General features: G+C 38.7%; 1 protein-coding gene across 5 annotated transcripts in view; it reads left to right on the top strand.

Annotated features, from left to right (window-relative positions):
* Window positions 1-15,305, top strand: part of STAU2 (staufen double-stranded RNA binding protein 2) — a 168,371-nt gene that overhangs the window by 94,734 nt on the left and 58,332 nt on the right. For 4 of the 5 annotated variants that reach the window (XM_042869928.1, XM_042869931.1, XM_042869927.1 and 1 more), the window contains one exon: window positions 8,967-9,080. The exons of the other annotated variant lie outside the window; for it this stretch is intronic. In XM_042869928.1, coding sequence (XP_042725862.1) covers window positions 8,967-9,080 — 114 coding nt within the window. The remainder of the gene's footprint in view (window positions 1-8,966; window positions 9,081-15,305) is intronic. 5 annotated transcript variants of the gene reach the window in all.

Raw genomic sequence — 15,305 nt, 5'->3', positions numbered from 1 at the left:
ATCACTGAAAATATTGAATTTTGGCTCCCGCAGAGGGATGTGTGTTCCTATGTGTTTGTAATACACCATGTTCAATGGCCACTACCAGAATCTCAGCAGCAATTTTTGTCTCTTACCAGCAGGGAGCATAAACACCTCCTATAGAAATAGATGACAAAGTCCTCATTATCTTGGTTTCTGTCTCTTCTGGATGCTTTTCTTATAACCCTAATGTGAAGTTTGCACTTCTGCTGATGACTAAACTATTGTGTGATGTTCAATACAGGTGTTTATTGTGGGCTAACCCTGGCAGGCAGCTCGGCATCATACAGCCACTCAGTCTGCCCTCTGACGTGAGCTGGGAGTGAGAGCTGGAAAGGCAAAAGTGAGAAAATTTATGTGTTGAGATATAAACAGGTTAATACATAAAGCAAAGTTACACGCAAGAAAAGTGAAATCAGGAAATCATTCATTACTTCCGTTTGGTAGACAGATGTTTAGGCTTTCCTAGAAATCACTCATAATGGTTATTTGGCAAGAAAAACATTGGAAGTTCAAGCTCCCACTCTCCTTCTCTCCCCTCATTCCTAGTGCTGAGCACAGTGCCACATGGTATGGAATTTTGGTCATTGGAGCCAACTGTCCTGATTTTGTCCCATCTCAGCTCCTTGTGCCCCTCACCCCATCACTGGCAGGACAGTGTGAGAAAATGAAACCTCCTTGGCTCTGTGCAGCGCTGCTCAGCAACAGCTAAACATTGCTGTGTTATCAGCACAGTATTGGTCACAGTTCTGAAGTACAGCACCATACAGGCTGCTGTGAAGAAAATTCCTCCCATCCCAGCCAAAACCACTGCAGCTTTCTAAATTTCACTGGCATTTTTACAGTTCTGTACCAGTAAGCAGAGATCAGGAAATTGGAGAACACTTTTATCTGTGTGAACTTACAGTCTTTGTTCTCTGGAGAAAACTTACACTCTTTTATCAGGTTATTTTGTTACAAAATTTCCTCCTTTATTCAAGATTGCAAGTTTTGTCGGAGCAGTAAAAGAGATTAGCAGGGAAAGAAGTTTCCTCTAGGCAAGAGCAGCCACTCAGTCAGGTCTTTATTGATGATTTCAGTGGCGTTTGTGATTCACACAGCACCAGTTAGGAATATGGCCAGAAGGAGGTGACTGTGCATATCAGCCAGCAGCGAGGTGAAGATGCAGCATGGATCTTGTGGTAGGTCCAGCTTGACCTGGACTGAAGGAACTCAGGTCTGAAGCAAAAACTCTTAACAAACAGCATGAAGGGGTGAAGGGGGAGAAAAGAGGCGAGTCATCTCTCACTGTGATTTTCAGGTGAGGCTTTCAGAGGCTTTTTGCTCAAAACTCAGTCTCCTTTAGCATCGGGAGCACAAATGAAGTGGTATGTTTTCCAGCAGTGAGATGATTTCTTCTTCCCTGAGTTAAATAAAGCAGGGTGATTCTTTCCACACAATGTTATGTATCTTAGCTAGTGCACACAAACAGTCTATTCTTGGGATGGGTCTTTCAGTGAATTCAGGCAGCTGGTTCTGTACGTGCAGTTTCATGGTGATTCTATTCCTTGTTCAGCCCTATAGCATTTTGGGCTTTCACACACAGTGTGTCAACAGTGTACAGCTCACGCTTCAGCTCTTCACTTGAGTGGCAATCTTCCTAAATAAGAGGAGCGTTCCTGAAAATGTATTCCCACTGGCACTGTCGATATCAAGGACTTTCTATCTCCAGACTGACTGAATTCCCCTCTCCCCTTATCCAGCTGTGGGGCAGGTACCCAGGAAACAGCTCCTCTACACATGCCCTATACTGTGCTCATCCTCTGTCAGCTCCGTTAGCAGAACACAGCTCTCATCTTCCTCTCATTCTTAGGCCATGTGGTGAGAATAAGGGATCCAGGCCCCCCACCCATTCTTCTATTTCCATTGACTAGGAGTTATAAAACTAATTTCAGTTCCTATTGCTGTGCATACAGTATTTGTCTGAATCAGTACGTGTGAGGCAAGTAAGTTGTTTCTGAGAAGAACATCTGGTGTTATATATTGCTTCATTGTGCTTTGTAGTGATTTCACTTCTGAATAACTCAGTTTTTCTTATTTTTATCAGGTCTTTCTCATTCTTTCTGGGGAGGGATTGTGTTCAGCATTTTAATTTACTGGTTAAATTACTCTCTTCTACGTCTGTATTACATATTTTAGTTGTAGACTGCAGGAAGGGAACTGGGCAGCAAGGTGCTCTTCAACATAATTGTGGTTTTTTGTAGCATGCCATGTCCCACGGCATGACTTCAGCCTCCTGCCACAGGCAGCAGAGATTGCTCTCTGCTCTCTCGAGTGCTGGCTCTTGAGACTAGGATAGCTCACTTTGCATGTGCTCCACAGGAGCACCATCTTTACTAATATAAATGCTTACCAGAGTTAGGGTCTAACAGAGGTAAGGTGAGCAGTAGGTCCTGTATTGTATCCATCATCCTTCAGGCTGCAGCAGCAGTGCCAGTGGCCAATTTTCTCATAGTCAGAAGCAAGCATCACATCCAGAGGTAGGAGAGAGCTGGGTCTGCTTGGCCTGACTGAGTATCATACATGGCCAAACCTTACTTATCCCCCATGATACTGAAAACAGGAGCTCTGAATATACATAAGTAGTATAAAATAACTATGTGCAAGTTTCTTTGGCTTAGATACACTGATTTTGCTATTAAGTTATGCTATATATTCTCTTTGGGAACTGTGTCAAGTTTTTTTCAGTCTTATTCATACTTCTCATGCTTTTATAGGTGACAAGTGTCTGCCTTGCTACACAGTTAGGAATGTAAAATACTGCTGCAGCAAACTGTGACTGTCTTTTGCTGCTTACTGTTACCTGTTTCTGGCAGAGTAATGGTTTATTTCTTAGTCCAAAACCTAGGATTGCATTTTAACGGAGATTTAAGGCTACAATACAGCTGGCATTTGAGCTCTGTAGGAGAAGAGCATGCTAGAATCGCTCAAGATTTACTGCTGAGCTGTCAGTCTTCAGGCTACCGCGTGGCTTCCCCCATCTTGCAGTAGCTGCAGCAGAGCCGTGGCCACTGCTGGGAAGCAGACACCACGATTGATGAGCCCGAGGCGTGCTAATCAAACATGTGTTTTGTTGACACAATGATTGTGTTATATATCACATATGAATGTGCAGACCTTTATCTTTCCTTAATGATCTAGCAAGGGGTCTTTTTAAAATGTGGGTGTTTTTCATGCACTCCTTAGATTTGTTCCACAGGGGGTGACTATTAAACACATCTGACGGGCACGCAGTTAGCCAGCTCCCTGCTGAGATTAGTAAAATACTATATTTAGTAATCGCACTACATCAAGGAACTCCAGCATTGCAGGAAACAGTTTGATTCAATGCTTTTGCTCTGATTTTTTTTAATATATTTTGTTAAATTTTCTCTCTTATTTTTTCGTCTGGGGCAATTTTTTTCACTCATTCCTCTTCTGTTCCGCTCTCACAAATGAGATATATGGGACTGTAAAGCAGATAGGAAGAAAGCAAAGTGGTATTCTGAATCTCTCTTGTGACGTTTTGTGTCTAGAGAGACCGATCTCTTGTTTCTTGAATTGGTGAACCTGTTACTTGTTAGGAAAACTCTATGAATAATATAAGGGTTCAGGTTTTTAGGTACTAGAATACTGTATTATGAAAGCTTCTGGAATTGACTTTGAGGGAATGGTTTGAAAATAGCAAGTGGATTTAAATGGCTTTTTTCACTACTAGTATTTCTTCACCGATAAATGTGCATGAAACAGCATTTGAGCATCATTTTTTGATTTGGCCGTTTGAATTGTTTTATTAGGTCACCTGGCTGCCAGTCGATGAGTAACAGAGAGGGTAAACTGAAAGGCTAACATAGCAAAGATAGGCAGTTCAGCGGGAAGCTGAAGGAAGCTTCACGGGACATTTGTCCAATTCAGAATCACTGTTTCAAAATCTGATTTTTCAGTTCATTTTAGTTGGTTCAGTTAGCTGTAAATCTAAAGCAATCTATGTAGAATCTGAGAAGTTCTGTAAATTTGGGACTAAAGTTGCTGCTTTCACTTTAAGGGGCAGATTTAAAGAAATAGCATCCTTTGTTCTAACAAAATAGTCGGGGCTTGTCAATCCAGAAGATTTGTGCCTTGCTGAACATAATGGCATTTTATTACCTAGTTTATTTCTGCCTAGCATTCTGAGACTCCCGCTGATGCTTTGACTCAGAGTAGTTTTTGGTTTGGAAACATGAACTCCAGTGTCACAGATTACTTCTTTCTTTTGGTAATTCATATATTCTTTTTTTTTTTTTTTTTTTTTTTTTTTAAGTTAATAAATGTTCAATAAAGAAAGCATTTGGCCAGACAGAAGTTGTGTCTCAAACTGTGAACATCTAAGCATTGCTGTGTGAAAATAGCAGCCTTTCTTTTCCCTCCCTTCATCTTCTGTTGGTGCAGTCAGCCCAGCCCGTTGCTGACCATAGATGAGTGAGTTTGTGCCTGTAGCAGCTCTCTTGCCTTCCTCAGTGATGCCTCAGCAAAACATGGCCCTTGTTCATGCATGCTCAAATCCCAGTGTGCCCACTGAAGACCAGGAGAGTAACTCTTGCATGATGTTAAGGACATGTTTGTAGAATAATGCATGTGGGTTAACTATGGCCATTGTCTGAAGTTGTGTATTGGTCCAATGTTTGAAACTAGCCCGTTGCAAGACAAGTCCTGCAATATTTTTACTGTTTTTATTATAACACTGAAGGATATCATAGTGAAGCTGGATTCGAGAGACATGTATGTATATGAATGCAAAATAAGTGGGAATTTTCCTACTTATGGAGTACAGTTATGATAGAAGTAACCTTAACTACAACTACAGTCTTATACACTGCAGCTTAGTTTTTCCTCTATAAAATAGCATGCATGGTTGAGAATTTTGGCTATGCCATTCCACATTCAGTTGTGACATTGTAAACATTCATTTTATATCTTCCTTTTTGCAAAGCTAAAAGTGTTCATCAAAACATTTCCATCTCTGCAATAATTTAAAATATTAAAAACAAGGGCTAAATTTCAACGTGGCTGTAAAATGTCTTCAGATCTTCACATACGTTTCTATATGCACGTGCCTGTTGGTAGAAACCTTGCATGCATGCTCGTGCCATACAGCTTGTTCCTGAGTGACTTAATCTTTTAAAAAGATATGCAGTCGCATCTCCTGAGAATATCAAACATAAAAACATGGATGTATGAGTAAATCCACTCGGATTTTGGCATGTGCTTGTGGAAAAAAGTCGCCTAGGATTTATTTCATTGTTTTGATGCCTGGGATGCACTTTGCGTTTTATGTGCAGCAGTTTTGTGCCCTGTCTACACAGAACAATGGGGCGCTGTGTTTGGGATTCCTGAGCGGGTTATACATGATTTATCTCAGACACTGGCCGTGTGCAGTTACCCAGGAGAAAAGCAAGCAGTGCTGTGTGCTTTTCCCAATAAATGGGCACTCATTTAGAATTATTGCCAGGATCTGGCAGTGGCACTACTTCATGCTGTGTGGAAGTACCTTTGAGCAGAGTTACACGTAAATCACTCGTAACGGGCTGAGGCTGAGTTCTTGAGTTTTAACTCAGGAACTTGTGCAGCCCACGCTGCAAACATCAACGCGTTGGCCATTGTTTTCTAACCAAATCCTAATGCTGTTCTAGTAAAAGAAATCTCTGCTTTTATGCTAACCAAATCAAACATTCCGAACCTTAATGAGTGAAATTTCATTGCTGTTCAATCTTTAAAGCACATATTAATGACAAAACACAAACACACATTAATTACAAAAAATCAAAGCCTGAAAATTAGGATGTAGATTGTAATTATTCTCAGAAATTTTTAATTTTTTTATCTACATAATATATGGAAAAGGAAAGCGACCAGTTATGGCTGTGGTAGAGCCATTCCTCATGGGCCACACTGCCTCCTCTCCTGCCCAGCAGAGGGGTAGTTCAGGCAGGCTGGGGGCAGCACTCACAGCTCTTCAACCACAGGCACTTAGTAACTCAAATAAGAAAAGGATTACTGCAGTTGTTAATCTTAGCAATAGCTGTGCAAGCACTCTTGGAGCACTTGGCCAGCCTTTAGTTGCTGCTCCTTGTCACAGATTCTGAAGGAAGCACTTTCTACATCTTTTGTGTTCCCCTGCCCGGATAATAATGATATTCTTAAAGCAGTTTTATAGACAATGAAGATTCTCTCTTACTTAGTCATAATAGCACAGACATGTCAGACGAAACATTTACAGTATGTTGCTGGCTGAAAATCTAGAACCATCTGCTGATGTATGGACTATTTGGTAATATTCAGATACCACCATTTCTATCTGAGTGCCCATTCTGCTCAAATCAATAAATACCGCTCCACATTTAGTTGACAAAAAGCTCTCAAACTTCAGATTGCAGATCACATTTGAAGAAGAAACAGAAACAAAATAGTGAGTTTGAGAATGCAGTGTCTGGGCTGATAAATAGTAGAACAGGACATTTAACCAAACTACAATATTAGTCGCATATGTGCAAAAAATACAGAGAAAAAAATGAATGTTCCTTTGCTGACTGTGTGAATCTCTAGGCTAGAGAGACTTAATGAAAGGACAACATTTTATTTTGTCCCACTTTCGAAGTCCAGTCTTTTGTTTTTATATCACTGTTTTCTATAATTAACATCAAGAGTGTTTATTTTGGTTAAAATGAAGAACTTCAACAGAGCAAGAAATAATTAGAGGACTATTGTCTAAGAAATTATGAAGTAATGGCCTCGATCCATTAAGATGAGGCCAAAAAATGCATCAAGAAATTTTTTCAGGGAAGTTAAGCCTAGAAAGATACCAAAATTCTGAATTTATTGCAGTTTCAACATGGAACTCAAAAGTAGGGTGTGGATCAAATCTGCTGTTGCAGATGATGATGTGATGTGGTACTTCTAATTTTTCCTCAGAGTGTCTCCTGTTCTTTCATCTTGTTAACTTTGCTTTATTCCAGTGAGCATTAGTGTACTGTAACTTTATTCTTATTACTCCCATTAAAAATAAACCTACCGCATGCTAAGCAGTTCAGAAACTTTCTCAGAAGTTTCTGTTTTTCTGTATGCTCTCTACAACGCATAGTTTTCTAGGTCAACAGATTTTGCCTCTTTTGCTATGTCATATTTGCAGGACACAATCTTCCTTGTCAGTTTTTCTGCCCCATTTCTCCACATTGCTTTTCCACAACACATACTGGTCAGAATATCTAGCTTGCAACTAGATACTGCAGTTGTGAAGTCTTGATAAGTTCTTGTCATAACAGTAGTCCTTGACATTTAAAGAACTTCAGTTTATATTTGCAAGCCAAATTTCATACCTTCATACTTCTTTTGATTAATCAAAGTTAAACCATTGTATATGTGAAGGGGCCTCTTGTGGTTTCTAAGTAAGTAGTATGGCTTTTCTGGCAGAGAGCCATAGGCAATTTAGTAGGCACGTACTGTGGGGGTTGAGAGAGGAGGAGAGACAGGGATAATCCAGAAAGCTCTAATAAGGCCTGAGTGAAATCAGTGTTTCTATACTGACTGCGAGAACTTTGCATTCTGTATCCAACTTTTGGCCACAGCTGAATTATTTGTTGTTTTTTTTTTGTTTTTTTTTTTGTTTTTTTTGTTTTTTTAATGTGTTGTCAGTAAATTAATTCTGCAATACAGCAACGATTTGGTTTTCCTCTCACTAAACCAGTCTTGCACTGATTTTGCTTCTCTTGAATGATTCCCAGTTTGCACCTGTGGCAGGGAAGATACAGGCACAGTGAATACAGTATGCATGGTTTGTGAATCAGTATCATCAATGTTGCTAAATCATTTCCACAGGAACAACATGGCTCCTAGTTGTTCTCAAAGATAGTTTTGTAGCCCACGTTTAAAGGTGAGGCTTTCTCACGTAACCTTTGCCTGAGATCTATACAGCTGTAAATAGATACTAACATAAAAGGTCTGTCTCCAGCAGAGCTGATCTCTCTTTCCATTTCTGACAGGGGTCACATAGCCAATGTAAATTACCACCATAAACCAAATTCCATCTTTCTTGTAGAACAAAGTGCTTGATCTGCCTGTCTAGAAGCTGGGAGCTACATAGCAGATTGTAATATTTCAGCAATTCAGCATGAGTGGCAACATGTTCTTAATAATGAAATGCTGGCAACATTTAACTTAATTTTGTCTCGACATATTAAAATCCATCCTTTCTGTAGGGGATTTAAGAACTATCTGAAGGGGGACTGAAGACAAGAAAAATAATTCAAGTAGAAGCAATAGCTTCCTCTGTATTTCATGCAAGAGTCAGGTTTAACATGCACATCTTGACATTAGTAAAGAACGAGTTACTCTTAGAAAAAGATAGCCTAGACATCTCAGGAAGAATGTGAATTCTTCACCATACTATCTGTCATTTTGATTTAATTACAAAATCAAATTAAAATATACGACAGTGTGTAGCCATGCCAAGTAAGTTAGTGAATTTTATTAGATATGGCATTTCAATTGAAAAATGAAAACTGTTACTGCCAGGGTTTTGGAGGTGTAATGACTTACATGGATGTTTTATAACCAAGCTACAGAATGTTAAAAATGGCATCTACCTTTGAAACTGTGACTTGAAACTAGGTTCTTGTAATTGTGTAGGTATAACATCTTGAATTCAGTCTAAAAGGCTGTAGGGACTGGAGAACATAGCATTTGTAAATTATCCAACAGTTAGAAAATTTGGCCCCAGTACAATATGTGACTACCTAGAATATTTTACACAATCCTTGTTTTGTATTAAAGATGAATTCAATGTAAATGTTTGGAATTCTTCTTACAAACTTGTTGAAAAGGGACAGTATTGTAGCATGACTCCCTTGTACAAACCTGGTGTTTAGCAGATTACGTATGTTATTCTGTTATAGGTACACTACAATGATAGACAAAATGGCAAAGAGTGTATGACCTGTTTGACACTGTCTCCTGTGCAGATGACTTTCCAAGGTATCGGAAGCTCCATTGAAGCCAGCCATGACCAGGTATAATACCTTCACCCACACTCCTGTACTTTTATTACTATCTAGTAAGGCCAGAATGTCAGCATTAGTAAATTTATACGTAGACACGTCTTTTGGTGTTTGTATGGCATGTTTGTCAATGGGATTTGCCTATCTCACCATAGTAAAATCCTGAATCTCTAAAGAATTCCTGAAAAAGAGGCAGAACTATGTTCCCTTTTATAGATTCTTAAGACATATTAGGAAAGCCTGAAGAACTTGCTTTGTTTTTGTAGTAAGGTTTCTGCAAAGGTCTTGTTTTATTTTAAATATGTATCACTTCTTGTCTATCTTATTTTTACTGAAAGACTGTGAGTAGCTGGGAAAACAAAGAGGTGAAGCCGTCATCTCTAGCCATCATCTGTCACAAAGAAACTGTCATTTTAGAGGGAAAAGGGATTTTCAGTCAGGCTATATGAAACTCCCATTTTGTTTGGCTATTGTTAAAATGTTTAATTCAAGCTTTGGGCGAACAGCCAAGAGAAAAAAATGTCACTCATCACCCTACTGCTTCCGATGGGAACTGAGGGGGACTTCCATTCTACTCCTTTCCTCCTCCATTGCTCTTATGTGCAAAACCAAGATAAGACAGTAATACTGCACAAATTTTCGAAGGAAAAAGGAAAAAAGTACAAGAAAATTTTAAACTGCACCTTGCACCTTTTAGATATTTAGTAGATTGGGGAAAGTACCATTTTTATTTGTCTTTGCAGACCATCTTTAAATTGTGCTATGCTCACATTTACCATACATTTAATCAGAATCTGTGCAAGAAAAGGGAAGTCACCTGAAGAATTATGAGAATTAGTTACCTTTGGGGAAAAAGTTCAGACACTTAGCCATGTTTTAGGTTGATGGTTTGTCTTTTTGTTGTTTTTTTTTTTTTTCCTTGTTTTGTTTTGTTTTAATTGGAAGTCCCTGAGTTAGTTGTTAACATAAACTGAGCCCATTAGTTATTTACATGGTAACATGAGGATACTTCCTGTCCTTAAGTGTTTGGTGTTTTACAGTAATGGAGAGCTGGGGTAAGTCAGACGACTTCAACAGACGTATTCCATTGAGTCCTCATTTCATCCAGCAACTTGTTTATGCTGTTCTAAATCCGCTCAGTTTTTCTTTCAGTGAAGATCGCCTTTTAAAATTTACTTATGTCTCAAATACAATATTTAGACATTTCCATGAGTATAAGGTGGTCCCTGTCAACTTGCTAACAACTACATTCTGGGCTACCAGCCAGCTTGGCCTTTGTCTTAGCATTTATTTAGGCTAGAGTATGATATGTAAACAGAAAAAGACTTTGTAAGCAAAAAGTACGTTTAAGTCATCTAAATAATTATATATTTAAGAAGTCTAAATGAAAAAGTGTTACTGAGCTTGAAAAGTTAAGCACCTAGATATTAGGAAATTCCAGATTATACGCAGCATTAGTTTGATCCCAGAGTACCCATTCAGTGCTAAAAACAGGACATGCTTCTGGGAGGAGAGAGACTGCATTAAAAAAATATAGCTAAAGATTATAGTATTGGCTGTACACAAGTGGGTAGAATTAAGTCTGTTTGGGCCATTATAAAGCTAGAATTTCCTAATCTTGCTTCAGTTTGCAGTTTAAGTAATGTTCCTTCATCGTTTCTTTTAGTTATGTAATTTTCCACATAGCTTTTAAAAAAGAGAGAAAAATGATTTGTAATTGCATGATGGGGTGGTTGTTGCATTACTGAACCCACATCACTTGTGCAAGGATTTCATCTGAGCTGGGAGCAGAAGAAGATAATCATCTCAAAGCCAACGGCCAATTCTTGGATCACAAAAGAGATCCACATGCTGGTCAGGAGGCACAAAGTTCTGCTCATCCCTTTTCTAGATGTGAAAGGCACCCACTTTTGGGGGGAGGAAGATGCTGCTGACAGCTTTAGTTTGGCATGGGGAATGGCAGGACTGGGTTAGCATTATTTGCCATCACATAAATAAATAGAGAAAAAGTAGTAATTAGTAAACAAACAGAACCTACATAGTGTGTTGGCCAGGCACTGGAATTAATTAGTGATGGAACTGGATCTCATGATGGAGTGATAAAAAAGTTCCCATTTCTTTTTAATTTCTATGTGATTTGGTATGATTTTACTTTTTACTTTTTTTTCCTACGACTTCACTTGCAGCAGGCTTATGTGGAACCCTTATTTTTATAAATATAAGAAGCAGAACTGCTGTACGTTGTTAAGCTGAGTTGTCCTCATTTTGAAGTTTCAGATGGAATAAATGCAAGGTAGCCATATACTGCTATAAAACTGCCTTTAAGTCAGTTGCTATTTCTGCATGATCTATTTTGCACTGTATTGTAATTCAGGTGGGCTGCTCACTTGGACGCCTCTAATTTCGGTGGAGATGTGTGGAGCAGCTGTGAGGCCTGGCATAGTTTAATTTAAGGATCTGTCTCTTTCTGTGTTTATGAAGATAATTATACTCATGTTAAATGTAAAATATCAGTTCTCTAAATTCAGTTGATGTTTTTTGTTGGTTTGTTTGATTGGTTGGTTTGTTTTAGTGGAAAACTGTCTCAATAAGACTGGAATTGTTTCAATGTGAGAAGGTAGTAGAATCTGTTATGTGAGTGTGCCTGATAAGACAAATGTATACCAGAATTGTCATTATGTTGTGGCAAAAAGGCTACAGCTGACCAAATACTTTGACCAAAAAAAAAGAAGCAAAAAATAAGAAAATCAGGTTTCCAATAGTCTGCTTTTGAGGCTGAATTGCCTTTTGTAGCATAGGAAACTCACTTTTCACATCCAGTGGGAGATTTGTACCCAACAGATCCCAGTGTTGCTGCAGTCCTATGTAAGTGTATTACTTTGCTGTTTCAAATTTACCAAGTCTTGACACAGCACTTTTCAAAGTCACTTGCTCTTTTCCTATTCATGGTAGGAAATTTGTCTTTTCATTCCTTAGGCTGTTTTAGATTCTGTGTTTGATAGGAGTAATTTTTTTTTTGTTGTTGTTCCAAATGATCCATCATTTGAGCAATTTCAGATTGTAACAAATTGTTCATACTGGTACATTAATGAGTGTGGATTCCAAACATCTGTCTGACAGAACACATTTCATTTGGTTACATAGCAGTATTTTCAAAGCTATCACTATTTTTTCATTTTTCTTTTGGCAAACAGTAAGAAAAAAGAGCAACATTTCTACAGTGTAACTGTAGAAGTCAAAGTTTGTTTTGTTGGGTTTTGCATTCATGTATGCCTACTTCCTTAGCAGAAGCGTCATGATTTTTAGAATATTTTCTCATGATTTATTTCTTTTTCTATTCTGTTGTGCAGTATCTAACTGCATCCTTCTAAATTTCTTTTTCCTTAATGACCACTATTATTTAGTTGGCTTTTGTTTTGTTTTGTTTTGTTTTCACTAGAACTCAGCTACAAGCTACTTTTACTTAAAATAGTCACAGCTTGTAGTAAGTACCACAAGTTTGTAGAGATGTTCTCCACTCAGTATCAATTACAGGACTTGTTATAATGATGTGTAGGTTAAATTTGACGATTTGTGGAATACAAGAAGTCAGAATTGACATAGTTTAAGTATAAAAGTGATGCTTCAACTTCATCTTGAACAGCTTTCATATCTGCACATCTGTTTTGCAAACTTGCAGTTAGTATTTACTGTCTTTTGTGACTTTGTAATGGTTGGTGCTTTTCTCAGTGTTTCATCTCTGAATGTGGGACCTCAGGAACCTAAATACCCCTGTGCTTCCCATAACTGTGAAGAAAATCCTGAAAAAAGGGATATCTTGGGTGCAATCTTAAGTCTTGTAGAGAAGCAAACAAATTGAAAGTAAGAACATTTGTTTTAAAATGAAATTATTTTTAAAAGTCCATCCTGGTAATAGAGAAAACAGGTTAAGCCCATCCTGAGATTTTCAAAGCTTGCCATAGAATACTCTGCCGTTACAGCTGAGTTTTTAACCCCCAGATAACTTGATGTTCATTGTGAGATTACCAGTTCTCTACATAGATTTTAAGAAGCAGCTCAAAGACCAATGCATTTTTTTTTTCACTCTCATTTTTTTAGTACTTCATGATTGTGGAGACTTGAACGTTTGTTTGTATGTTGAAACTGGCAGTGCTACCTACTTGTTACTAACTTTTGCTTCAGCCAGCAGTCTCTATGACATGTGCTGTTAAAGGAATGAAAATTTATCTTTTATGGTCATATCTTGAATCCATACCATCTTAATTGTATTCATTGCATAAGTTTTGTGTTAGATCATGTTTTCTGAATTCTCCTACACATTGCAATGCATAAGATAGAACTTCATTTGTTAGGGCAACAATTTGGTAATGTTATATATAATCATATTTATATTTTAGTATAAACATAACTGGAGAAAAAAAATAAGCAGGGTCAGAAGTAGGAGTGGAAGACCTGTGGGTGAAATAGACTTGGTGAGACAGCCTAGCATGGATGGGAAGGCTGTCCTGAAAGGATGCTGCTGCATGGAGCTCTTTCAAAAACTGCTGGTGAGAACCTGGAAAGACAGCAGCAGCAAACAATGAAATGAAACGTGCTATGTAGGAAACTGTCACTGTTGGTTGTCACCTGCAAGCAGATGTTCCTGGGCAAGGTTAAGGCCTTATGGTGATACCCGAAGGTGAGCAGCTCCTGGTGAGGTGGCAGTAGTTTTCTGGGGACAAAAGGCCTTGGGGATGGCCTACAGGCTTGAGACATTAAAACTTAATCCATGCGGAGGTCCACATGTCTCTATTTTCTATGCTCTGAGTTTGTAGAGCATGCTTAGGAACATCATCGAGGGAAGTTACGTCAGCTGGAGTCACTGACTAACCTGTGAGAAAAACAAGCACAAAAGATTAATGGTGCAGTCAGTGATGATATAGAGGATGGGAATTCATCCAGTGCTGTAACCATCCACATCAGAAAAGAAAAAGGAAAAAAAAAAAAGATTGTTTTACTGGATATTGCATTAATTCCTGCTTGAAATGAATTTCATTCTGGACTGAAATTAGTGTTTTCTAAATGTTCAGATTTACTTCTGAGTAGACATTTTTTTATCCTGGACATAGCAAAAAAAAAAAAAAAAAAAAAAAGAAAATGCTAGGATTTTCTTTTAAAAATACAAGTATTTCTTCTTTCAACTGGTATTGTATGTTTCCATTGTCGGCTAATTCCTGCTTTATCTACTGTCAATTCAGTGCTCATCTCTCTGGGATGATTTCCTCAATAAAATGAGAAGGATTTAGTATGATGCACGGAAAACTTCTAGTCATTTTCCCAGGGCTGGGTGATTCTGTCACAGCCCCTTCACTACGAGGACTCCTACCTGCTCTTGTGAAACCACCTCCTGCAGCCGAGGTTGCTGCTGTGCTGGTGTGAGCTGGCTGGCTGCTGCCATTTCTCTGACAGCTCCATAACCTTCAGGGCATGGCTAGAGCTGAGCGCCTGGTGCTCTCAAGGAGACAGTTTGCTTGTGACAGAAATATAAACTGCTTTTGATATATAGCACCAAGCTTCGCTCCTCTATCATTGTGTTGGGAAACTTGCACCTCTTAAGGCTGACACTGCAGTCAGGAGTCATCCCAGCAGGTTTAGGTTAGGCTCACCAGGTTGTTGTCTGCTATTTTGTACTTTCTTCCTTGTCTGCTGTGCTCCCCACAACTGCATGACTGCATTAGTACGCTGTCTCCGTAGCCTTCATCTTCTGTTTCACATTAACTCACTCTGGATGTACGTGACAGAACATTTGCTTTTCCATGGCAGCAGCTGAAATTTTCCTTGATGAGCCTGAGATCAAACGTCTGTATTTGCTCAGAATGTGTAATCTTTCATTTTCCAAAAGTGAGTTACTAATTAACTGCCAAACGGGAACAAAATGTAAACCAAGACACTGCTGTCTCCCAGACCTTTCAGTGCTCTCATCTGGGGCTCCTTGAGCAGCATCCTAATGTGAATGCCACTCACTGAAGATGCAGAACAAGAATGTTCAGTGCTCTGTGTAGGTATGTTTGTTTACACAGTAATGTCAGTGGGGTATAAAATGCTACTGTTGCAGACTGTGGGTATCTTACATGTTTGTCATGTAAATGATGACAGCTGCCTGTATTTTGGGGTCTGTTTCCTACTCTGTTAAAAAAAATATCATGAGGTATCCATGTGACAACTATAGATGAAGTTTCACAACAGTAGCGAGGTTCA

This window comes from Lagopus leucura, unplaced genomic scaffold (genome assembly GCF_019238085.1).
Source record: "Lagopus leucura isolate 7727_CA_CO unplaced genomic scaffold, USGS_WTPT01 Super-Scaffold_100002, whole genome shotgun sequence".
In the NCBI taxonomy this organism is placed as follows: domain Eukaryota; kingdom Metazoa; phylum Chordata; class Aves; order Galliformes; family Phasianidae; genus Lagopus; species Lagopus leucura.
Note: the sequence above shows the minus strand (reverse complement) of the source record. Positions and strands in the feature narration are given on the sequence as shown.